Source organism: Micropterus salmoides, unplaced genomic scaffold (genome assembly GCF_014851395.1).
Source record: "Micropterus salmoides isolate LMB-PRFRI ecotype aquatic unplaced genomic scaffold, ASM1485139v1 Ms_hic_scaffold_6, whole genome shotgun sequence".
NCBI classification, from domain to species: Eukaryota; Metazoa; Chordata; class Actinopteri; order Centrarchiformes; family Centrarchidae; genus Micropterus; species Micropterus salmoides.
The window spans coordinates 10,414,112-10,441,173 of record NW_024044348.1 but is presented as its reverse complement, the minus strand read 5'-3'; the positions used below and the strand labels follow the sequence as shown (position 1 = coordinate 10,441,173).

At 38.7% G+C, this 27,062-nt stretch overlaps 1 protein-coding gene across 2 annotated transcripts in view; it reads left to right on the top strand.

Moving 5' to 3' along the window:
* Positions 1–26,285, top strand: part of LOC119890065 (A disintegrin and metalloproteinase with thrombospondin motifs 7) — an 86,142-nt gene extending 59,857 nt beyond the window's left edge. Inside the window, exons 16-24 of one of the 2 annotated variants that reach the window (XM_038701090.1) lie at positions 673–814; positions 3,815–3,941; positions 6,875–7,088; positions 7,388–9,187; positions 9,590–9,742; positions 10,163–10,336; positions 11,104–11,250; positions 12,998–13,160; positions 24,624–26,285. In XM_038701090.1, coding sequence (XP_038557018.1) covers positions 673–814; positions 3,815–3,941; positions 6,875–7,088; positions 7,388–9,187; positions 9,590–9,742; positions 10,163–10,336; positions 11,104–11,250; positions 12,998–13,160; positions 24,624–24,805 — 3,102 coding nt within the window. In that variant the 3' untranslated portion in view covers positions 24,806–26,285. Of the gene's footprint in view, positions 1–672; positions 815–3,814; positions 3,942–6,874; positions 7,089–7,387; positions 9,188–9,589; positions 9,743–10,162; positions 10,337–11,103; positions 11,251–12,997; positions 13,175–24,623 lie in introns of both variants that reach the window. The other variant, XM_038701091.1, reaches the window with a different exon arrangement.
* Positions 26,286–27,062: the final 777 nt, after the last annotated feature.

The following is a 27,062-nucleotide window of genomic DNA, read 5'->3' as shown; positions in this document are numbered from 1 at the left end:
GGAGGAAATCATAGTGACAGTATTTCTTGTTTGTTTGCCTTAATCCATAAGCATACAGCAAGATTGCATGAACTTTTCCAGGAACTGCTCTAGGATGTTTACTTGCATTTCAATCACAAACGTGGTTCTTGTTTTGTTTCCCGGACCATGTTTCCTTCTCTCCAAAAACTCCTCTGTCACGAAGTTGTATAGACTTGTGATGTACATATATTTATGTTACTGATGTTGAAAATGACAGCTATGTAGACTACTTACTGCCTGTAAAGAGACACATAAATGCATCTACTGAGGGTTAGTGAGAGAAACGGAACTCTTTTTCTTAATTGTTACAGCGCAGTTACACACTAAAGCAGAAAAATAACCACAAAACACTTGAATCATTACCACTTTGTAGACTCTACTTTTCTAACTCTTCATGTCACCCTTTCAAGAATTGCCCGAGTCTGTGTTGTTACTGCAAGCAAAAATGCTATCTCAAATGAAGCCATCCCTTTTTAATCCTTTCTTCGTAGTTCCTCAGATGTGGTGGAAACAACAAAAAAAGAAATATGCAAAAGATATTTTTAGTTTGTGCATTATTTGCTTAGTTCCTATGAGTATTTTGTCAAGAGGGGGCTGATAGTTTTCTGTATGTTTTCCAGAATTTATTTGATATTGTCTTGGGTGTTTCAGCTTCTCTTTCAGGAGACCAATCCAGGAGTGCGATATGAGTACACAATCAGTCGAAATGTCTCAGACGACAGCAACATCACTGCGTCGGTTTTCTTCTGGAAATATGGTTCATGGACTGAATGCAGTGTTACTTGTGGAACAGGTAAGAGAAACAGTTTAATTTTTGCGGTAGACAGATTGGTAGGTAGACATAGAAAACGAGACAGCGATGCTGGTTAGTAAATCTTTGACTAGTTTTGAATGTCCTGTCCGGAGTCCTCAGAAACAGACTTAAACAGAACAGACTTCGCTAAATTTTATTTGAACACATTGGACCCTTTTGATATTGCGGCCGAAATGCATACTCAAATTGCAATGCTAAGCTAATATGATATATTGGTAGTATATTTTCCTGGCCTTGATCATCATTTTCCTTTACTTGACATTCTTGTGCCATGTGTGTATGGCGCAAAGGTTGGAGGTGAAGTGCAACAAGATATGAGTTTCATTAAAATGAGATCACTGAAGACGAGGTGCTCTTTAGGTAAAAACTGGGTCTTTGGTGTTGCTCTGAAAATAAACATCTGAGGACTAGTTGTGATCTTAGCGCTGCAATATGACAAAAAGGCACAACTGTAATGAGTGACAGACATTCACAGAAATGCCATAATTATGCAATATTTTGTAATACATTGTCCAACTAGGAAAGATGAAGCTCAACAGACCACTTTTTAATTAAGTATTTTAAAGTGGCATTAAACTTTTCCCACTCAATTTCTAAAGAAAAAAACCCCTCTTGACTTCTGTTTCTAAAAATTCTCAACATATTCCAGCATGTTATTGTGTAGTGAATCTGAATCTTTTTCCAAAAGATCAAAAAGGAAATAAAAATAAATTCTTGAGAGTAGTTTTTCTTTAGCATCATCCTTAGCAACACATACAGCATGATTTTAAGTTCAGTGTTCGTGTTTGGTGTAGATGCTCTTAACACTTGTCTTTGTAGGGTCTTATTTACACAGGCTTTTACCTTTTTTATTATGGAATCAGATAATGTTCTAATGCAGTTGCTCATGCTGTGGGTGACTCTACATTACAAACACTCCTGAGTGGAAAAAAGGATGTCAGTCATTTAAGGATTGAAGTACACAAGACATATTTCGTTTGGACTGTCAACAAATCTATATTGAGCTATTTATCACGTTAACACTCCTTCAGGAGTCCTTCAGTGTGATCTCACTGATGTAGCAGAAGAGCTAGTACATTTGATGTGGGTGATGGACCTTGAAGATCTATGTGGGGCTTTACAATATGAATAAAAGGAAAACAGTGAAACCGGTTGCGTGCCTGTGATTTAAAAGCTTGTCCCATGAGGCTGAACAGTAAACCTTTTTAGAAACTAACATTGCATAAAAAAGAATTCAGAACTTTTAAAAAGACTTTCAAAGACAATAGCCTAGCCTGACAGTTGAGACAAGTGCTGAATTTGATCATGTTAACGCTTGCAAAAGCATCAAGCTTCACACACTGGACTGAAGTCTTTGATGTGTACTTTGTTAATGAAGGGACACATGCTCAGTTTTACTGCTGGACAGGCATAATTGGCAGGCCCTGAAATAATATATTTGAGTTATTATTATTTCATTAACATGATACTATTTTGTTTTACATAATTGCTTCTTTTCTCTGTTATTGGTGCCTAATTGTTTTCTAATACCATCGCTGTGTCTCATTCTCATAAGGATTATCTTAAACCTGTTTAATTTGTACAGCTAGAGTCAGGACAGGTGACATTATGTGGTCAAGTTTATAATAATGTAGACAAAATTGGATGAAAACAGCAAGCAAATACAAAAATGTCTAACTGTCGAGTATGAATGTTATTTTAGTCCAGTTCATTAGGTTTTATAGATTATCTGACTTTCATCTCACTCTGTTGAAGTCTCACCTCCAGATCAGTTTACAGTCCTTGTTATCTCTCCTCTCCATCCCCCCGTCTATAACAAATTTTGTGTTTGTTCTTGACATCTTTGCCTTTCTGTGCAGAGTGTAAAATACACTGACATGGCAAACTGTTTTGATGTTTTGTCCTCTGTTGTTTAATATGTGCTTCTTTCCTACCACCAAGGCTGTGAATGTTGGTGGAAATTGTTTTTTACATTTTGTCCATATTGCAATTAGTACAGTATATTGTGTAGAAGTGCCACTGGAGCAGAATATGGATTTTTTAACCTTATATCTATAAACACTGGCTTTAGTATCCATATCTACTGCTACTGTAGAGGAAAAAGCTCAAAAGATAGCACATCAAGAGACAATACTGGTCCTGCTTACATGTGCCAGGAGCAGGGTTTTACCCACAATTGCATTAAAGCAAAATATCTACCACAGAACATTATTTGTGTTTTTCCTCCCTTATTCTTTTCTGTCTCCATCTGGCTTTCAATCTAACGTAACTGTCTTGTCTTTTAAAAGATGCCTTTGAAGGTGTAAATTAGCTATAAGACACACATTGTGGCCCTGAGCAGGCCCTGAGCAGAGGGCATGGACAGGTGAGAGGTGTCTCCTGCTCTGATGGGGTGGATGTCCCCTCAGGAGGGCCGAGTAATGATTGAGAGTGGTATTACAGGAGATAAATCTGTCACAGCCTTAGGAGACAAGTTCTTTTGTGTACTGCTTTATATAATGTTGTCTGAAACCTAGTCTTTTTAGTCTTTTCTAAGGAAGGAAGGAAGGAAATTGATTTGTGATGTTATACTAAGTTAATTAAGAGTTAATTAAGAGTAACCTGCATTAAATTGACATCTTTATTTTACCACTGGCAGTAGTGTTTTAATTAGATCTAAAACCCTTTTAAACATGTGCTGTGAATTCATAATTTCATAATTACTTAAATAATTAAAACACATTTTTTATGTTTTATGTGTAACAATAGTGTGTGGTGATCCTGTTTTTATTATAACATAGAATTGTATCCTTCTGTATTCAGTAATGTTATTTCTGGTTTCACCAGAATAGTCACCTAATAGTGACCTACCAGGTGCCCTCTGGTACTAGGGTATTATTATTATTATTTATTACTAAGAGGCAGCTGGGAACCATGTATGTGTTTGTGTGTATGCTGCTCAGTCACAAAAGCTTTTCTCTCCTCTCACTGGCATTCCAGGTGTTCAGAGGCAAATTGTTCACTGTGTGGAAAAGACAACTGGGATAGCGGAGGAGCACTTCTGTGACCCCTTAACTCGACCTGATGATAACCAAACCAGTTGTAACAAGGACCCATGTCCAGCCATGTGAGTTTACCTCCCAGACATGATTTACAAAATGGCACCAGCAGAATTCACAGACACACACTCAGACAAACACCTTGTAGTGTGCTTTGAAGCAAATAATCTAAGCTACCAAACCCACAGTCACATAACTCATGGAGCTGCAGGTTTAGTATTTTTGTACAGCAGGGAAAAATGCAAAAACACAAACAAAAAACCACAAACAATTGTTTACTTCTAAAAATAGAAGTGTCCATAAGAGTACATACTTTGCTATTTCTTTTAACTTGTATAACTCACCTGTCTGCAAACGGCACCACCTTGATTGCTCCATATGTCAGATAGATGGACTTCTACCTGCACATACAAGCCCAGATGCCATTCTACTTGTTTTATCATATCTTAAGACAGCCTACAGCTAATAAGATGAAAAATGTATCATTGCAGATATGACAAAAAATAATCCTGCAGCTGCACCTTTAACTACTTAAATAGGCATTGAGTAAGTTATGATTTTATCAGCCTGTCAGCCAAGTCAATTCATAGTGTTCACGTGATGTCACATTTCAATGAAAACGCTCCGTTGGAGGGCAAAAAATACATTATTTTCCGCTGCCTGACAACCAATATGCAATATGTTACTTTGAGTTTGTTACTTTTTGCGTTGCCAAAATGCTGGATGGTTATTGTGCTTTCGGATTTGTTAATCGAGGCGACAAGCCTGGGCTGTGTTAGGTGAGGGATTCCCCAGAAGGTAAAAGTAAACATTACCGCAGTCGAGCGGTGGCAGGGACACTTTCAGTTTGTGTTCATTTGTCTTTCTTTTTCTTAAGTTAAAAGGTGATCCAAATAAAATCTGATTGCTTTTGCCGATCTCTACGGGAGAGTCGCAGTGTGAGCCGCTATGTTGGTTTGTTGTTTTGCCCTCCAGGTCGCCGCGCATGTCACGTGACTGAAAACTATGAATTGCAACAATATTAAATAGGGGTGGGAATCTCTGGGCACCTCACGATTCGATTCGATTATGAATCAGAGGGCTGCGATGCGATTAAAAGACGAGTATCGATGCATCTTGATACATCATTTTTTTCTATACAGGATCTCTGGATAATTACTAAGCATTTAATTTGTGCATTGAAATCCAAAAGAAACTCCTAATTAGCTTAAAAGGACTAGTTAGCATTTACTTCTCCTCAGCTCCATGGTCCCTAATTTTTTCTGTGAAAATTGAAAAGTAATTATCAGGATGTGCTGTATGTGTACAGGACAGACCAGTTCACCAGTTTAAGCTTGTACCTGATGTTCTCAACCCTTGAGAAGTAGGTAAGGTTAAGGTAGTACTAATGACGTACAGCCAAGTAATATTACTTCGTTACTAATTTAACCAACTTATAAACAGCCAAAAACACGCTGTAACCGCCTTCACTTTTCAGCAGTTGGGGAAACTACAGACTTTTATTAACGGACACACAGTAACCTACACTGCACATTTACTGCCAGGCTGAAACTAAGTGCTAATATATTTAATCGCTAACTTTCACCGCCATGTTCTGCCGCTCTGTCTCTAATTCGCTCGGCCTCAGTCAAAGAGGTATTCACGACTCAAGCACAGGCCAAAAAAAATTTAAATTTGATTAGATTATTGTAGTCTCTTAAAGTCGAAAACTTGAAGTAGCTGTTGCTGTGCTTCCACTTTATCAAAACTGCCTCCTGAGTCATGTCATGATGTGCTATTTTTTTTTAACATGTTGATGGAGCATTACTAGGAGTAGTTTGTATGGAACTTCAAGGGGGAGCTCTCATGGACAAAGGGGCTCTTAAAAGAATAAAACTGGTTTTCTCCCTAGAAAAAATCCATATTTGCACCACTAATCCTTGATTGTATTTTATATATATATTATATGTATGTATGTTTTCCGCAATTGATGACAAATTATGGTTATTTTGAAAGCATAAGATCTTCAGATTAGACGTGTTTTTGTGAGGGATGACAGGTAAGGTAAAATATCTGACTGGACACAGATGGCAGGTTGCTTCTCTGAGACGTTTTTCCTCCCACACATTTTATTGCACCAAAGTGCAGCTTATTAACTTGTGATATTATCAGTAGTGAAACAGCTAAATGCCGTTGCTACAGATGTAGGTGCACCAAAAGGAACTAAGCTTCAACCACTGTCCACTCTTCCTGTGGATGTTACAATTAATAATAAAAGGACAATATTTGTGATGCTGAAATCATCACATAGGGCATCAATATCAATATTACCCAGTGACAAAAAAATAAAGAATGACTAATCTTAATGTCCACAGCTTATAAATAGGGTGGAAAAGTGATCTAATTCCACTACAGAGATTGTTTTTCTGTGACACTTTTTTGTAGCCATTCAATATACTGATAATTTATTGTTCTCACGTATTATTTCAAGTACACTTAGCCACACACAGGAACTCCCAGAAAACAATGCATGCACACATTGCTTTGTGCATGCAGAACAGCAGCAACAATATTGTGTTTTCATCAGAAGATCAGATATATTCCTGTTAGAAATCAGTAGTTTCACAGGTAATTATTTGTGTGTAATTGTTTTAGCAAAAGATCTCACTCTTTTCCACTCTGTGTCTCTATCACCCTCTTACAAAGTAAGTATAGTAAGAATAGTTACTCATTTGTGTTTGGTTTTTGCTCTGGACAGCTGAAAATGTGAGTCAAGAGCTGAACATTTTGACCCAGAAATCTTACCATTTTAGTAAAGCAAAACTTTAACATTGCTATTGACACCCCGAAGACACAATATGGACCTTGTAAGCTGGATGGAGATAAAACTGTACTCCCTGCCATCTAAATCTGTATGTGTGAGTCATCTGCATTTGCACAGTTGTGAAATATTGTTATTTTCTATCACAAGTGTACCATTAAATTGGAAAGGTTTTTTCTTCTTTTGTATCTCTGCGTGTAGATGGTGGGTCGGGGAGTGGCAGAAATGCTCGGCGAGCTGTGGGATGTCAGGTCTGACTAAAAGGACAGTGCTCTGCATCCAGGCAGTAAGTGTTGAAGAGCAGAAAGCCCTGGAGCCCAGTGAATGTGAACACATACCCAAACCTGAATCATTATCCTCCTGCAACACACATATCCCCTGCCCAGCAGACTGGACCACTGGCGGCTGGTCAAAGGTGAGTCTGGATTGGAATATGAGGTTCTGGTTTGTATGCAATGATGCTGTTTCAAAAAGAAATGAAAATGTAAATGATTCTTTATGTCACCAGAAATTCTTACAGCTACTTTCACATTTTCCGAAAAGGTCTTTCTGTGAAACATGAGGTTAAATGATCTAATAATCATAAGAACAGTAATTAATGTTCTTATCTTCTAGTTCTTGTGCAGTGTATTTCTTAATTTTGGCACAGGGAAATTTTAAAAGTACACGTTTGGCATGATCATGATCTGATGTTGTGTTTTTTCTTCCGTGCAGTGTTCACTGACTTGTGGAAGTGGAGTACGTCGCCGTAATGTAACCTGCTCTAGAAACACAGGTGTTGACTGTGATCCCCAAAAGAAGCCCCTTGCTGTCACTACGTGCTACATCCAGGACTGTCCACAGGTAGTGGATAATTTCGGTAACGACTGGTCTGGAAGCGGCTGGTCGAACAAAGAAGTGCTTAACAAAATTAACTCCATACCTGAAGTGAAACCACCTCCCAAATACAGCACCACCAGATCCCAGCCAAGAAATCCTAATAATCTTAATACTGTTGAGGGAGATTTTCATTACCACAATAACATTGAAAACATTGATCACTCTCTGAAAGACAGCGTTAAAGTTGATGATTTTTACTATGACTATAACTTTATCAACTTCCATGAAGACTTGTCGGATGACTTTGAGAGTGATGGAATAGATTCAGTGGACAGTCAAGGATTCAGTCCTCCACAGGATGCCAAGCCTACCCACAGTGTGAAAGAAAAAGCTTACATGGAAACTACAAGACCTCCCACAGCTACTTCAGCCATTTCTACAATTTCGAAGGCTGCTACCTACACAACTGAAGAGCCACTGAACACATATCTGGACAATAAGAAGGACAATGGAAATGTAGCAACAAAAGACTCTATGCAAACAAATTCAGAAAATTTGGATGACTTTCTTTCTGAGGATTATCTTCTGCCTGTGTCTACTACACAGCATTCTCAAACACTAAAAGAGATACATGACAGTGTGTGGTGGCCTGAAAACATTAGCACAATGCCTAGTCTGGTTTTCACTACAAAGGAGCCTACACATGATGTGGAATGGGGGCAATATGGGGAGGAGGTTGAAAACAATGTCAATGAGGAGGAAAATTATATTGAGGATGTCACTGTGACTCCAGAACATGCTGCTCCCCATCCAGGACATCAAACCACTATTAATACTGTTGTTGCTACAACAGTGAGTGCTCAGGAGACAGAGGAACGTGATGATTATGAGTACAGTTACAAAGACAAACGTACACTAGGTCCAGATATCTCGGCAGACCAAGAAGATGTAGAGAGTCCAGGCCTTGTAGGCTCTGCCACACCAGGAACTATAATTCAGGTTAAGACTAAAGTCCAGCTGGAAGAGAGTGCTTCAGAAATACCTCAGACAACAAGTAAATCAACAATATTTCCAACTACCTTCACATTGGAGGATTCTGACTTGGATCAGACTAATTATGATACAGTGTATGCCACTAGTCAGTATTCATGGGATACTGATCTTGAACTCAGCACAACCTCACTTCCTGCCTCTGAGAAATCCATTCCTCCCCCCATTTATGTTCTGCTTATCTCAGGTAACCAAGAGGCCTCTGATGACTCCACCACAGTAACTGGAACAGAAATCATACCTCCTACAAACCAGGAAGGAGCCTCTCAGCCTACTCCAGCAGATTTCCTGCCAGCTACAATGAAACAGATACTGACAAAACCTGCCTTCACTGAGAGAACTGGAACAGATTCCACATCCCAAGCTGCAGCCATTCATTTAGCTGATTTTGACTACAATGAGATAGTCATTCCCCCAGTGGTGAGGAGCAGCAGTAGCAGTCGTCCTGTTCCTTCATACCAGCTTCCAACAAACACAGCAACCCCTCCTGAACATAGTGCAACACCAGTACAGCACATGGAATCACCCACACCTGCTGTGGTAACACCTCCACCTGTTCTGTGGCCACTTCCAGTGCCAACATCTGTCCAAACCTCCACACAAGTCACCTATGCTGCCTACTGGGTCACTGGCAACTGGAGTGCTGTGAGTCTGCATTATTTCACACATTCTGGCATTATTGTTATACTGTATGAAAAAGCACGGCTGTGTCTTACTATTTTTGTTTGACTGCTTTTATTATGCAGGCACAGCGTCTAGTTTACTTCCTCCACGCATTTAACTGAATCCTTTGGAGACACCATTTGACCTAGAGCTGACGCAGCTAATGTTAATTTATGTAATTTTTATGTTACAGTTGATAAATGGTTGCTTCATTATATTTAAAGGATTTGCATTTATTTGCACATAATAAAATGCTTAAAGCCTGACCATACTACACCAAAAAAAACATTGGCATTGTTTTGTTTTCTTGTGCATGCTGGAGCTGTTTGTGCGTCTAACCCTAATATTGCAAAGTGTAAGTTGGGTTCTCATATATATGGGCAGTGCTCCACCAGCTGTGGTCTGGGTGCCATCTGGAGGACTTTGGCTTGCAGTACAGGCTCAGATTCTGATTGCGATCCGGCCAAGAGGCCTGCGCCAGCCCAGCGGTGTTACCTGCGCCCCTGCTCCACATGGAAAATTGAGGAATGGAGTAAGGTGAGATGATATCTTTTATTATACTACCAAAATCAATATATGATACTGACATTGTTTTACTGTAAGTTTTACAGTAGCTGACTGCTGACAGCCTGCTTATCGGACGTCTAAACAATCGGTGTAACGCAACCCCCTCCCTTTTTTTTTATTGTGGCCAACCTAAGGCACACTTGTGCAATACCCATGCTGTCTGATCAGCATCTTGATATGCCACACCTGTGAGGTGGATGGATTATCTCGGCAAAGGAGAAGTGCTCACTAACACAGATTTGTGAACAATATTTGAGAGAAATAGGCCTTTTCTGTACATAGAGAAAGTCTTAGGTCTTTGAGTTCAGCTCATGATGAAAAAGTTTATAATTGTGTTCAGTGTAGAAGCTCATGCTATTTGAATAACAGTCATGCCATGTCTTTTCCCAGTGCTCCAAGGATTGTGGAGGCGGCATTAAATCACGAGAAGTCCATTGTTTTGACATGCGGGATCAAAGGCCCCTAAGACCTTTTCACTGCCGAGCCATGTCCTCCAGGCCACAAACCCAAACGCCCTGTAACCTCCAGCCATGTCTCGACTGGTACAGCTCATCCTGGGGTGAAGTGAGTTGTATAAAATGAATAATGCATTCTCTGTTTTTTAAGTACGATAGAATGAAAGTGAATATAGCATTGAAAAGTGTGTTTGACATCATGCTGCATTTAAAAAAAAGATTTTTAGGTAATTTTTCAGTGTGTGTGAGTTCATTTGTGAAATCTTTATAAGCCAGTGTGGTATCAAAATACTGGAAAGGAAAAGTTCTACTCGGAACATGCTCCACATAACTTTCAAATGAAATAGTGACAAGATGATAACCATTAAAACATTTCAACACCGCATCAAAAGCACATACGATAAAACATGCCTTTAAAGGATTAGACCCAAATTTCACTTTCTTTATATTACCCCACACAAGCATACCATTCCATACACGGTAAGATTTTTGATTGATTTTATTCCTTTTTTCCTGTTAGCTACAGTATGTGTTTCTAATCATTTCAGTGCAGAAATGAATTAAACTTTGAGAGCCAAAGAGTCAAAGTGAATGTTGCGTGGTCTTTTTTTTAATGATGTTATTGTTGTGTGTTAATGGTGTGTGGGTGTTCTTGGTGGGTGCCTTCAATTACAGTAGGTAGGAGGTTCTGAGATTTACGTGTTAGCAACTGAGCAGCATTGGATTTACAAGATATATGGTTGGAAAAGCAAACCCAGGAGACAATCAACTATTAAACATACTGTGAGTCTCATGAAAAGTGTAAGATGAATTTGGTGGTTTATTGTGTGACATAGATTCATATACTCCATATGCCCGTCATTGTGTGTTGATCAGTGCTCTGAGGTGTGTGGAGGAGGTGAGCAGCAGCGTATTGTCGCTTGTCCAGAAGAGGATCGATGTGACGGGGACCTTCAGCCCAGCAGCATCCAATCTTGTAACAACCAGCCTTGTGCTCAGTGGCTTACTGGATCTTGGGAACAGGTGCACTACACACACACACACGCAGACACACACACACACACACACAAAATGGATAAAAAAACAGTAAAAACTAGAGATAATAATCTAGCATGATTTTTGATTCATGGACCGTATTTGGAGTAAACGTTGGTACTGGCTCCTAGGGTGCTTTCACAACTGCCTCATTTCGTTCGTTTGAATCGCACTAGAGTTCGTTTTCCCCCTTGGTGCGGTTTGTTTGGGGAGGTGTAAATGCAGCAATCGCACTCGGGTGCGCACCAAAAGCGGACCAAACAAGCGTCGGTACGCTTTCAAACGAACTCTGGTGCAGTTCGCTTGTGATGTGAAAGCAAATGAACCAATCACAGGATTTTGTGATAGCAAAAATGTGATCTGAGCATTATTTCCAAAGTTAAACCACTAATAAATCCATCTGCTGACCACGAAATGTGTCCAGCGATCTTATAATTGATCTAAAAACCATGCAATGTTTATAAAAATCACTTGGTAACGTATACTTGTCAGCGCAGGTATTTTCACAGATTAATAGATTACATTCTGTTAAAAAAGGAGGGCAAGTATTACTCTGTTTACCCTGTCAGTTCATTAAGGGTTCTGATGATGCAGGATGATCAACAAGTTAACCATGACGTTAGTTTGTGTAACGTCATGGTTACTTCTCTTGGTTCATTTGTAAAACTGCAGTGTGAACATGAATTAGACCAGAACTAAAATGCAACAGTGTATAATTGTTTTCACTTGGTCCGGACCAAATGAACCGAACTACAGGTGTGAAAGCACCCTTAGATTTTACATTTCATAAATGAGTGAAGGAGCAGGTGTGGATGGAGCGTACATAAATTAACTCTGAGGGTCCAGGTCACTGAACGTGGATGAGTGTGGAAAAGAAGGAGAAGGAGCATTGCTGCGCACTGGAAGACAATGATATAGCATCATGATCAATATAATACTGCAGGTTATACAGGAAGGCTGATGAAGAAGAGGGAGATCTAAAGAGATGGGTCAAAGGATTTGCGAGTGATATGAGAAATAAAGGGAAATGTATTGATTGGATCTACAATAGCCAGAGAAGGAATGTGAGATAAGCGTGTGAGAAAATGAAGAAAACTGTGACCTTAACCCAGATAAGCAATGGGAAATCAATAGAAACAGACGTGTGTCTGGAGTGCCAAGGTAATACAGCCACTCAAGTTAAGTTACCGCAACACCGTCTTTATTCGCCTATTGTGTCAAGAATGAATATTGACTTCTCCTAATAACTTGACCCATATTGGGGATTATGACTGTTATCTGAATGTCATTTTCTCCTAGTAGCCTAGGTCTTACACATGACTCCTGTCCACAAAAGCAGGTCTTTTCATCAAGTCTTTTCAATGCCTGAATCATGAGTCTTTAAACTGCACACAGTCAATCAAAAACATGCCCATAGCATATTTTATACAGTGATTGTCACTGAACACATGCAAGCACGAGCACAATGAAGTGCTTACAAAAGCAGTAGCCATCAGTCCAAATGTTGAGAATAATATCCAGTGTTGCCAGATTTGTCTGACACCAAGTAGCCTAATCAAAGTCTCAAACCCAAATGCAAATATCATGATAATAGCAAAAATACAAAATAAACATAAAGTTTTGACAATCTAAACCTTTGGTGATTGTATGATGAAATTATGACAAAATAGACAGTGTTACAGCAAGAAGTACCAATACATTAAAATGTGTTTTCCTTTTCAAAACACCTCTGCAGTGTTCTGCTTCTTGTGGGGGTGGAGTGCAGCGCAGACTCATCCGATGTGTTAACACAAAGGATGAGACAGATGAAGAAGTGGATCAAGCTCAATGTGACCACGAGCCACAGCCTGAGAGCATCCAGAAGTGTAACTTACAGGAGTGCGAAAGCGCCCCATCTGGTGAGTAACTCAAGGTGTGTTTGAATCCATTTTCTTCAGTTTTATGTAGTGGTGGAATGTAACTGCGTATGTACATTTACCTATGTATTGAACTTAAGTACAGTTTTGAGGTACTTCTGCTTTACTTGTGTATTTTCATTTTTTATGCTTTTAAGTTTTCAAACAAGGGAAAACAAATTACTAGGGCTGTAACGGTTCTGAAACCGAGACCGAAACAGCGACACAAAAATCTGCGGTCTCGTGTTGCGGTTCCGAGGGACAGAACCGACACACCTGCTCCCCGGATCTTTCATAATGACAGTGTAACTGCAGCCAGTGTGGGGGGTGGGGTGGCGGTAGCGGTGTAAAACCTCTTCGTATTGATAGCAAGTTATTCTACTTATTTTAGTCACTACTTGAATCTGCTCCCTTTCTCTTCTCTTCTCTTCTCTTCTCCCCACACTCACTCACACAAACAGACCTACACCTCTGCCTCTTTCTGTCTCTCTCTCCCTGTATGAGTTGCTGCTCTGCTCACTTTCTCCATCAGCAGTACCTTATATAAAGTTTTTGCGTTTCATAAACTTACCTGTGATTCCGTTTACATGTGGGTCAAAACCAACGTAGTACTGAGTCTCAGTTGAGTTTTAACGTAATACCAGACCACATCTCTCCGTGTTTCTCTGCACACGGCTAAAATGGGTCACCAAATATACTTTGTCCGCTGTTAATATACATGGGCGGCCGGTCCAAGATACGTACATGAAGAAAACACTGTATTTAAAGTTAGTGCAAGCTGTAGGCTTGTATATTGTAAATGTTACACCATGAACCTATGTTATTGTCTTCAAACTGCGTGTGTCACGTGACTATTTTGGTACAGTCATGATTCAGTGATCATGATTTACTGGCTATAAATAGGCAACTATGGGTGTTAAAAGGTTGGTACAAGAACTTTGACATTTGCCAAATTTAAAAAAAAAAAGAGGATAGACACACATGACCTGTAATTGCTGCAGGACTTTGATTATAGGGTATCTGAAAATGGAATTTAAACAAGAGAAAAGGTTTGACCTTTAAGCAATAAAGGTAAAGATTTCTGCCAGTGTCTGTTTATGCATGTCAATGAGGATTTTGAGTGAAATGTCAAACTAGAGCAATTTACCAAAACCGTAAACATAAATTAGGGTTTCCAACAGAAAGTATCCCAAATCGACATGAAGAACACACACAATGTGCAAAAAACACATTACAACCGATTGATTTCCTTTATTAAACCAAAGTGGTAAAAAAAGAGAAAATGTCCTATCACTATCAATAATATGCCCCTAATGTTTAATTTATACAGTATATTTATTTTAGGGGTATTCATTATCAAACCGCCTTATGGTAGCAGCTTTTTTGACCATATGAAGCAGCACGCTTTACCATCCTTGGTCATCAACAGCAGCATTGATATCACTGGGAATCCACCAGCTCTTCCTCTAATGATGCCATATCATAAGACCAGTGGAAAGGCTGACTACAGTAGCATCAGATGTCTTCTTTGTTTGCCAGGCATGCAGAAGAAGAATTGATAGAGTAGAGGAAGATTTGCAATCAAAGAAACTATTCACAGCAGGGGAAGTATAGGCTGCTAGTCTTCTTTTGCTTGAAATACATCATTCATGGCTTGACATTTCCATATTTTGCTTTTGATTGAGTATAACTGTGTCACAGTGTATACCCAAACATTACAACTACAGTAAATTTTAGAGTTAAGTCTAGTTTCAATGTGCATGTGACTAGAAAAGGCTACAATTGTTGCACTAGAGGTGTATTTTTCCTCCATTAGATTTTGTTTGAAGGTGCAAGTTATCTGCAGAACACAGTGGGTTATAGCTGCTTTTTTTGTTCAGCTTTTCAGTATTAATGGTCCTCTCAGCTTTGCAACATGGAGTTTATTAACTTTAGCACTCTCGTGAAATAAATAGAAGATAATTTCCAACAATATTCATTACTTTTCCTTTTATACTTTTATATTTGTGCCTACTGTAATTAAACAAACATAATTTGCACTCTTTAATTCAATATTCTGATATAGGCCACAGCAGGTCCGTGGCAGTTCTGTTTTATATCAGATCTGCAATCACAGTGTTCCTTATGCTAAATCATTGCACCCCTTTAGATGAAAGACATATTCAGGAATTAGCACTTTTCCATCCAAAATATAAAATGGTATCTGTGCAAAGGAACATCAAAATAAATAGGAAAACCAAAAAATGTCTCACCTCCCACATTTACCAAACGTTATACCTGTTCTAACAGGGGTGTTAATGATGCACTGTGTTTTGTGAATGTGTATTTCAGATATTTATCTCAACACAGTCTCATCCATTCAAATAAGTAGTAGTAGTGAAATGTATGATTCTCTCATCAAAGCTGTTGAATTGGACTCAGATACAAAGTCTGTTGGATTTGTTCTAAAGTCGACATGTGATTTTACTAAATGAATCAAAATAGCCAGATGGTTATTTATGAAGCACTGAATAATCTTGTGTGTAAGTCTTATGTTTTTGGGCACCTCAATCATGATAACTTTTTGCTTTGGATTTGATGGAATCAACATCTAAATTATATTAAAGATAAAAAATTTTGCTGAAAAACCATGTAAGTAACTTTGCTGCATGACATACGGGTCAGCTTATTATAATTGGACAATAATTGCAAGTATCAGGAATAATTAATCTAATTAAAATTATGCTCTGTTCTCATTTCATATTGGAATACATTTTCATCTTTAGACTTAATAGTATCTTTACATTTAAATGTTAAAATTATCAGCCAATTTAAAACCAAAAAGTTAATGTTAAACCTGTTGCATATTTCCTGCTTTCGATATTTTTTTCTGCTGGAATCTACTGTTTGTGGTGGCTCCTTTGGGTATATGAGTTGAAGCAACTTCTCTTTCAGAGTTAGCAGCCACTTGTAGTAATCAGTAGTGAATCAGGACAAGGACTATTAACTGGGACTACTTTTTACACACGTCTGCACCAAGCATTTCAGTAAGGTTACAACAGGTAAACGTTTGTAAGCTACACACATGAAATTAAAATAATCATATTATCTTTTAAAATGACCATAACAATAATCAGTTATCTGATTTAACATGTCATGCATTAATGGTTAGTGACAACATTTGACTATTCCTAACAGTCAGTTAAAGAGGTGGTATGTTCATTTTCAGGTTCAAAATCCTATTTAGGGCTTGTACCATAACAGGTTTACACGGTGTGTTGAAGGCTTTGTTTTAGCTATGGAGTGATACATCTTGCCTCTACATGATCTTTGTTGGGCATTGCACATGCGCAGTTCCTAGTTCCTAAGGACTACTAGCCAATCAGAAACAGAGAAGGGCGGGTCAGTGAGAAGCCGGTAAACAGGGCTTTGGTTCAGCTGTATACGTTCCCCTTACCAGCTTAGCAACATTGACTGGAGGATGAGTTTCAGAGTGGCGAGTTATTAATCTATAACAAAAGTATCTTTCATCCATAAAGTTTTAAATGAGCTCTGTCTCTACATCACAGTAACAACTTTATGACAATTGACTGCCTGGAGGGTAGCTAGTGTTTGGAAGTGTGTGCTGCAACTCACTGTTTTTCCACCGGTGTTTTTGAGGGCATGTCGGACTAGCCCCTTGGCGAGCCCTTATATGACGCGCATATTGCTTTCATCCCTGTCATCACAGGGATGAAAGCTGCTTTCAGGCAGTTCAGAGCAGAGTTTTTTGTGGGAGATGGGAACTCCCTTTGGGCTGGACTTTGGGCTTTTTCACTTTGTAAACCTGTTACATGCACAAAAAAGATATATAACTAAATAAAGGAGAGGGAAAAAGCCAAAAAGCATAATAACACCTCTTTGAGTAAATGCTTTCATAAAATGTAAATAACATGATTCCTTGTCACTGGATGTGTTTGTTCCTGTATACATTTGATTTATTGAGTGGTGGTCAGAAAAGAGTACAAATTATTGGAAAACTAAAGTAAAGTAAATGGGACATGGTGTACACCCACTGGCAGCACTAGTGTTATTTACAAAATGTAAAGAAACTACTGTTACACTCATTCAGTGGTCCGTGGTTTAATTTGCTACCTATATTATGGTATAGTAGTAACTCATTTAACAACAATTTGCCTATTTAATATTATTTTCAAATATAAAACTAAGGTGTTCTGTGAGCGTATGGTTAATTATAACAATGCATGCAATAGACAATACCATTTATTAAAAAAGGCAGATATAGAAAATGTGAAATATTAGCCAAGTGCTGTAGATGTTTTTTTAAAAATTGTATTCGGCTACAGCAAATATATTATTCGCTAAAGTACATGTATAAACCCTGCACTGAAATATAAACTAATTAATTTGTTTTTTTGTTTTTTTTACTGCAAAGTGACCCCACCCATATTCAGGAAATTCCTGGATACATTACTGCCTTAAGTGAATAATTATATCACAGTTAGATCTGACCTTGCATTGTGTACCTCTTCCGAGATTATGCTCTATCTCTCTCTGAGGAAAAAAAAGTCATTTGCAAGGCACTTATATGTTACTTCTTGTATCTGTGACAGGTGGAACTTGGCTTGGATTGTACCTCATTTGTAAGTCAGTTTGGACAAAAGCATCTGCATTATGAATAAATGTATTTTGGCATGCATTCAAACAAGTGCCTGGCAGAATTCCTGTCAAATCTCCTTAAGTATGACTCCACATCACAACAGAGCCTTTCTGATGCTACATCGAAAGTAATTGGATGCAGATCAGAAACATCCCTTAAGAGTTACTGGAGACGAGGCTTGATGGAAATGTAAAGTGATGGAGTAGAAGGTCATTTTACACATCGCATATAGAATATACTTACAACATGTGTAGTATAAACTTTTACACTTTTTGTAGTATCCTTGATAGCTAATCACAATAGTGATCAAAGTCTACATTACAACTAGTAAATAGTACTTGGGCAACATTTCATCTGACATTAATAAAGGTCTGGTCATGTGTCATTTGTCAATATTCCCCACAGTGATAAATTGACCAACACAATGTAAAACTGGTCGTATATTCATGCTTTTGTTAAAGCCTGTATGACGAAAGCAGCTCTAAGTGGCCTCTCATCAAACCTGGACCGGAAGCTCTACACAGAAGCTGCTTTCATGTGAAACAACTGCTGTGACCTTAGACACGTGTGCAGCTGTGTGAGCCTAAGACTGATTTCCATTTTTTGAATGCCTGACAATATATCTGGGCTGCAGGTTGTTAAAATCCCTCTCAGGAGACAAGGCTGGTTTCCTTAGCAGCAGTAGGATGATAACATGAAGATGATCTGAGTTCATCTTTCACATGGACTGTACACGAGATTTTGAAGGATACATTTATCAGGGGAAAAAAACAATATCACACCATTAGAGACGTTTTCTGAAACTTTTAGTTTTCTGTTGCTTCGTGCCTGCGACTGTATTATATGAATACAGTACTTCAGGAAAAACACAGAACTCTTGTAAAGTGTTTCTTTTATTTGACATTAACAAGTGCACCCAGCCATTATCTGTGCTGTGCTTTCCCAGGAAACCATCTTGATCAATCCTCCTTTTCACAATACACACAAAATCGTGGAACTCATATTTTAGCTTTATTGGAATTTCAGCTAAATGAGATGCCACAAAAAACATCCAACCTTAACTTATTATGATTATATTTAATCATACCTAAAGTAGTTCAAAAATGTACATTTAAACCTGTGAAAGTTTGGATTTTATATAAAATATAAAAAACAACTGCCTGTTTGACGGGACAAGGAAGTGGATAGTTAGGTGCTTGTTTCAATGCTGTTTTTTGTTTTTGTTTTCTAACACATTACTGTTTGCAGACAGTCTGTGAATGGTAGTACAGTAGATCTGTGTTGAATGCCAAATATTGATTAGGATGTGATTGGGTGCTGGTTGGTTCCTAGTTTATGCTTAGTCTTGGGAGAGGTCTGTCAGTCTTGGTCTTGAGCTGATTTTGAACTCAGTCTTGACCCCAATCCCCACTGAGTTCTGTCTTAAACTCATGTTGGACAAGACAAATGTCCTGAGTCTAACCTCTACAATATGTGCTGAATCATGCATACATATAAGACACTTACATGCAATGTCCTTGCATCAAAGCAAAGCAGAATTTTAAAGTAGCTCTAAGGGAAATGTGCATTTCTGTTTTATAAAGAGGTTTTATAGGCCATTTGTTGTTAAGTATGGCGCCACTATCACCAAAAAAGTGATATAATCAGGCTGTGGTCAGTGTCCATGTTGTCTGGGAAAGTAGAGGGGAGTATGGTAGAATGTCAAGGGGACGAATGACCTGCATTCAATCTCAAGGCATACAGATTCCTACAGCACCGTTGGGAGCTAATGGTGGTTTTTGTCTGTGGTTGTAGGTGTCTGCATCATCAATTTCAATTAATTTGATTTTTTCCAAATAATAAATATTTATTGAAGTTAGATGTTCCGTAGTTATGTTGTTTATAGTCTCATGCGCACACACAATGCCCAGTGCCCAGACTGCGTGGAACAACACAATAAAACATACTGCTGCAGCAGTAAAACATTGTCAACCATTAACATACCTTTTAACATTACATTTCAAATAAAGAACTTGAACTTTAATTGTTATTATTAATTTAAATGCAGTGGGATGTCCCATAGTTGTCCCACAAGCAGAAAATGTAAAGATATTGGAGGTAACCAAGTATTTCACTTCACAGATTGATAGGACATTTCCACCTCCTTCACTGGACATTAGAGGTTTAAGCCTAACACTTCAAAGCCGCAATAATCAATATTTGTATAATAATGTATCGAATGACGATGTGAAAGGGGCCGCTCATGATGATGGAACTACTGAAAATTATCATCCGAATCTTCTGCTCAGCACCAAACAGCAGACAGACAAAGAGACTACCTGGTGCACATAGCGGCGCATTTAGCAACTATATAGAGCCAGATATTTCCCTCAGGAGTTCATCACCAAAACCAACAGACCTAAAAGAGAGTGAAAATTGGACAGAAACATAACTGCAAATAAATTATAATATTTCTCCATAAATGCTGGATGGTCAAATAAGCAACTATTTGCAAACACGTTCTCCATATCAACTTAAAAGGTGACAAGTCAGTGTTTTGTTAGTTACTATCTAGCTAGTTTCCTCTAGCCCCAAGTGGCCAAACAAAATCATATTTCTTTTACAGTTATTGCAGGTCTAAGTAACTAAAACACACACATACATATTTATACTCATCAGTTACTGTCAGTGCTAATTATTTACATTTCAGCAGCAATACTGTTGTGCAATGACCGTTCAATGAACATCTTCCTCTAAATATTTTGTAATGTACTTGTTTATCTGCAGATAAATAAGTCATGTGTATATATTTTTATAAAGAACATGGACAGATAACACCTTCTTGTGCTCATGCAAGGTTGAATTTTCATCTAGTTGGTCATTTCCAGTCAATATGTACTGTAAGTGATTGAAGAGCCCGTCATTCTGTTCCCTAGTTTGCTCTTTAAAAATGCTGTGATTAACCATCGGTGAGCTTTGGATTATAAGATGTTTTTTCTAAAAAACAAATACAAAGCTGCATCCACTGACAGTATTGATCATAGGTTGCGGGGCTGCCCATAAACATGTTTTTTTTCTCCAAACCCAAGGTTCTTTATTTTCAAATAGTGAAAGAAAAGCATATTACTGCGGAAGTCCCATGTCCCACTGCAACCTTTTTTGTTTACTCTTCTATATGGGGCATTCTGGTGACTGGGTCAAAGATAGAAAATGGGGTTGTATAGAAACACACAGGAAATACTGTGTATTGAGTTGCAGCTGTGACCTTTGTACCCCGTTGATGTCATGGAGTCTCTCTGATCTGGCTGACATTGGAAATTCTGCACTCTGGAGTTTTGAGAATATCTTTATCGAGCAGTGTGTTCAGTAGTACAGTATGCATGGGCCATGTAAAATGGTGCTGTAGTTGTAGAACCATAGTCCAACACTTTGGTCCAAATATTATTAGATTGAAATTATTGGTTGCATTGTCATTACATTTGGTATGGATATCCATTGTCCCCATTAATTATTTATAATTGTTTTGAGGAAACCCTGACTTTGCTTCTGGTGCCACCATGAGATGACACTTTTCCATTTGTCCAACGCTTTGATTCTTGAAAAGATATTGTTCGAACTAAATATTAGATATTTGTTAAATATGCTGTGAATAATCATGGTCCTCAGAGGATAAATCAGTGATTTTCATGACCCTCTGATCTTTCCCTTAGGTTATATCGTTAATTTGTACACAATCCCTAGATCTCAAAAATAGACAGATTTAGGTGACATCTTGTCATAGGCTGGTGTTTACCAAGATATCACAAAATTCATGAAATGTAATTAAATTTAAAATCCGTGTGGAGTTTGCATGTTCTCCCCGTGTCTGCGTGGGTTCTCTCCGGGTGCTCCGGCTTCCTTCCGCCATCCAAAGACATGCGGCCTAGGTTGATTGGTGACCCTAAAGGTGTGAGTGTGACTGGTTGTTTGTCTATGTGTGGCCCTGCAATGGACTGGCGACCTGTCCAGGGTGTACCCCGCCTTTTGCCCGATGTCAGCTTGGATTGGCTCCACCCCCCCGCGACCCTGTATGCAGGATAAGTGGCTGACGATGGATGGATGGATGGAGCATTTCAATGTCAGTACATACTCACCCTTTGTGCTGGTTCATGTGCTCTAGTGCGCTCTGGCGCAAGCCTTTGCAAATTGCATCATTGCAACTTGTACACAATTTGAAGCACTGCTGTCAAGCTGACTGCATATGGCTTCTTGTTGATAATTGGCTTGTGAATAGAACTGTCAGCTGAACTGTGCTGTAGGGTAAATGTATGTTGTTTTTTCAGATGTGCGCATAATCTGAATCAGCTTTATTGCCAGGTATGTGTAAACATACGAGGAATTTGAGTCAGGATTGTACATTGCTAATGATGTGCTTACTCATACAAAAACACCATAACACAATAATAAAATAAAATCAGACACAAGCTACAGTATAGACAACACTAATATACACACTATGAACAAAACAATATAGACATATTGACAAATAGTGCAGTGATCAGAGTGCAAAGGATGCAGGAGTTACTATTATTCTCATTATGTACATGTTGAGGTGGATATGATATACAGGTACACATACATGTACACATGTACACATTGTGATGGAGCATAGTGCAAAGGAGGCTGGAAAAAATAAATAAGACCTATGACCTTATGACCTGAGGTGTATTGTTATACAGTATATACAATATGACATAGTATGCACTGAAAGAGAGAATGGTGAATAAATAAATAATAAGTGGTAACCTGTCTGTTGGTTTTGGCGTAGAGTGCACAATAGCGCCTACCAAAGGGGAGAAGCTGGAACAGATTGTGTCCGGGGTGAGATGGATCTGCAGTGATGTTTCCTGCCCGTTTCCTGTTTCTCTGTCCTGAATGGAGGGCAGGTTGGCACCGATTATTTTTCCTGCAGTCCTGACTGTCCGTTGTAGTCTGCTCTTGTCCTTTTTGGTGGCAGATCCAAACCAGACAGTGATGGAGGTGCAGAGAACAGACTGGATGATAGCTGTGTAGAACTGGATCAGCAGCTCCTTAGGCAGGTTGAGCTTCCTGAGCTGACACAGGAAGTACATCCTCTGCTGGGCCTTCTTGATGATGGTGTCAGTGTTGGGTTCCCACTTCAGGTGCGTGTTAAGCTCCATGTTGTTCTGACCACACCAGAGAGCCAGCTGATCAACCTCCCATCTGTAGGCCAACTCGTCACCGTCCTGGATGAGGCCGGTGATTTTGCCATATCAAGAATATAATAGAACTTAAAACAGGATAGCTCATATAAACATTAAAGCTAAGTAAAGGATATTTACAATATGATTCACTGTAGGTGATACTGATTTGTCTTTTTCTTTTTTTAAATGTCATTAATAGTTACACTTTTCTTTTCACTTTACATTTTAGTAGTCAATAGTTTGCCTTCAGCCATCTGCTGTCTGCAGTCAGCTACATCTATGTGACTCCTGATTTACATACAAAAGCACTGAAATAATCTAATCTGATAATCATAATGTCACCATTCATATGCAGACTGCGAAGACCATGGTTACAGATTCAACTTGAGCTTTGAGATGAGGGTTTGAGGTCTCAGAGAACTCTGAGAAATACAACTTTTTTCTCCTAACATTTTTTCTCAGAACAGTTGTTACTGGCATTGAAAATCACAGGAGGTTTATAGCTAAACCATAATACTTAAGTTGTCTGTTAAAGCCATCAGCCGTGGCCTCCGTCGCTCTGAAATGCTGAAATTATTCACTGATTTCCAGCAGGAAATTGTGGGTTGTTTTTTCTTTTTTACCTTGACAGTTACTCCAGAGCAGTGCTATTGGGAATTTAAATGACAGGTGGTAAAACTGACTTAATTCCTGAAGGACCTCTGATTCCTGCTCACTTAGCTGTTCTTAAATGAGAAGACAATCAACAACATCAGGCTCTGAAACACTGAGTGTCAGATGAAGTGTAATGGTTCAATAACAGCCCACGCTCAAAACACTCTGGCCTGGTTTTTCAATTTCATGCTTCTGCTCTAACTGATGTGGTTTAAAAAAGACAAAGCAGATAATAAAATGTGTACTCTGGTTGAGGGAAATAAACTTGTGTACACAAACATACAAATCCCTTTTGTTATCGTAGTGAATTTCCCTCTAGCATAGCGAATGTTTCGATGAATTGTCTGCTTTTCTTGTACATTCAATTTCTCACAAGACATTTGTGAGAATGTGGGGGGAAGCCCAACACCTACATTTAAATATATTAGCTCACACTGTAGGCGTTTTCTTGGTAATTGGTTAACATGCAAAGCGTGTGAACTAAAATATGGAGTGTGATCTTTCCTCTGTTTCAGTTCCACCTCACAGAATCAACAACATAATTCCTCTTTGCTTTGTCATGTTTACAGTTGTGCGTGGAAGAGCACTCTGTGCTCCTGTTGGTCAACGTCACAGAACACGTTGTGGAATTTGTTGTGGAAGGCAAAAAAATTCTGATGTGCCACATCTGTTACTGTTCAACTTAAGGGCATGGCTTATGATGTGTCTATGATTCATTCTATAATGATGCAACAATGTCTGTGGCTCAGGAGGTAGAGCCCGTTAATCGGAAGGTTGGCGGTTCAATCCCCGGCTCTTCCAGGCTGCATGTCGAAGTGTTCTTGGGCAAGATACTCAACCCCAAATTGTCCTTGGTGGCTGTTCCATCAGGGTATGAATGTGTGTGAATGGTGAATGCGATGTAGTGTAAAAGCGCTATAAAAATACAGAGCATTTACATTTAAATCTAACCTCAGTATATAACCACCCCTTCTCCTCTCTCTGTCACAGGAGCAGTATGTCTACGTGATCGGCTCACCTTTCGTTTCTGTCAGACTCTTCGTTTGATCGGCCGCTGCAACTTGCCCAATGTACGAGCACAGTGCTGCAAAACCTGCAGCCAGCGTTCCCACTCCAGCAGCACGTCTCGCAACAAAGTGCAACAAAGTAACCACTCACATGCCTCATCATGAACTGATTGCACCACTGAGTGATGAAATATGAATCATCATTTAAAGTCAATTATCTGAGCCCTTTCCTTGTTTCTTTACAGAGTAATTATGAATTAATTTTAATAACAGGCATTTTGTGCTGGTGAAATTATTATAGAGTGCTGAAATTAACTGGGCTAAATGAAACAAAGCGTAGCTTCTCTTAGCAAAACAATGAGAATGTAAATATTTGTATGCACTTATATTGACCAGAATGACATTGAATGAATCGAGATTTCTTTCTAACAGATATGGTGCTACATAAGGGGTCACCTATTGATGTTAAGTAGCTTAATAATGCACATAATTACACATGTGGATAAACCACTCATTAACCTTAATGGTTGGTACAATGCTTTCATTTTATTGACAGCAGCAGAAACTGAACGGATTACAACAGGTATACAATTCACAATGTTGTTTTATGTATAATGTGGTACAAGTGTTATGAAGCAAAAAGTAAGTGGTGAATTAATGCATTTAGAAATAACTGACCGTTAGCAAAGCCCCCCAGTTACTGTTGCTACAAGCATTCTGATCTTACATGGCAGGTGTGCAGTTTACAATAATGTTGGCAGATATTCTATTGAAATTCAGTGGATCCTTGCTTTCAGACAGATGTAGACAAAAGCAGGCTTCTCATTTCTGGTCTGCAATTGTCTGTTTAACCAACTATAATGGCAAAGTTTAGCAGCTGTTGCTAGCTGGCTAGGCTAACATTAGCTCCACTAACTGTTTAAAAACTCATTCTCAAGACAATTTGGTAGTGAATGTTGAAAACTGGGACATTTGAGATAGATTTTTTTTTTACAGATATTGGTCAGCATTCTCACCATTTCATGGTTCGTATAATAGTCATGAAATTAAACAAAATTGTTCTTGCAGTGTAGAGCAGATTGGCCTTAGTGTTATATGTGAGACTAGTATTCATTCTAACAATATTTGGATGCTTACCTTAATGTACATAGAGTCATGCTTCGATGTTCGTAATTTCCAACAGTATGTTTTTCATTTTAATGTTACAAGAGAATAAGCTTTAAAGAAGTTGACTAATTGTCATTTGGCAAACATAACGCTGGGAGGATATCTATTCAACTTGTTGTAACATTAGCATAAACTCTGGTGTAGTATCATCCATGATCGGTAATTTGTTACATCACTTGTAACCTCACACAACAGTGTAATTAGCTAATTATATGCTAATTTTGGCCTTGGAAGCAACGCTGGGTTACTGTAAATAGCTACACATGCTAATATTTGCACTATACATTAGAGAAGACAAAAAAACGTTTTATTTAATTCCTTACTCTTGTGATTTTGGTTTGGGAGAGGATAAAAAGACACAACCCTCCAAACGTCTATGAAGATTCTCAGTCATCCAGGTCATAGTTATCCAACGAAGGTTGAAATCAAGGGCAACTGGACTTGGTTGAAGATACTGGAAGACGTTTCGTCCCTTATCCAAAGGACTTTGGATTCAGTTCTGAGAACTGAAGAAGTCCTTTGGATGAGGGACGAAACGTCTTCCAGTATCTTCAACCAAGTCCAGTTGCCCTTGATTTCAACCTTCGTTGGATAACCCTCCAAGCGTTTTACATGCAGCGTATCGCTCTTACTACAGCCAATTCACAGTGCACCAACATGTGGAGAAATCCAAAGCTCAACAGGCCTGCAGTGCCTAGTGTTATGGTTAGTAAGCTGTAATTAGACAGTTACTGTTCAGGGCCGGAGTTTAGCTAATGGTCAGTTGAAATGTTTTGTTTTGCGGGAATTGTATCAGTAATTGTATCAGTAAAATGTAAATGTGAAAAGTGGAGCTGCAGGAAATACTTGGTGCTAGAGGCCACACAGGCTCCAAACATTTCAGGTCAGGTATTGGCAGGCCCAGTGCCTTATCTACTTGAATATTGGATAATTTGATGTCATTATTTTTACTAACCGCTAGATTGAAATATAAGTCAAATTCAGCATTTCAGAATACATGTTTTAAGCGATTGTGAATTTGTTCAAATTGGAGAGAATTATTGGACGTCAGTGTCATATCACATTAGGTTAAGTAGGGTGTATGGAATTAGGTATATATAGTATTTTTATACCTCTGCAACTGTGGTTTTTAGTTGCTGTTATGGTAACGTTTTGGAGGAACTCTAATTCTTTTGTCTTTTCTGCTTGTTCCTCCGTTCAGAATTGTTGTTAGAACTGACATGTAGGCTGCAGGCTCTTTTCAGCAGGAATTGAA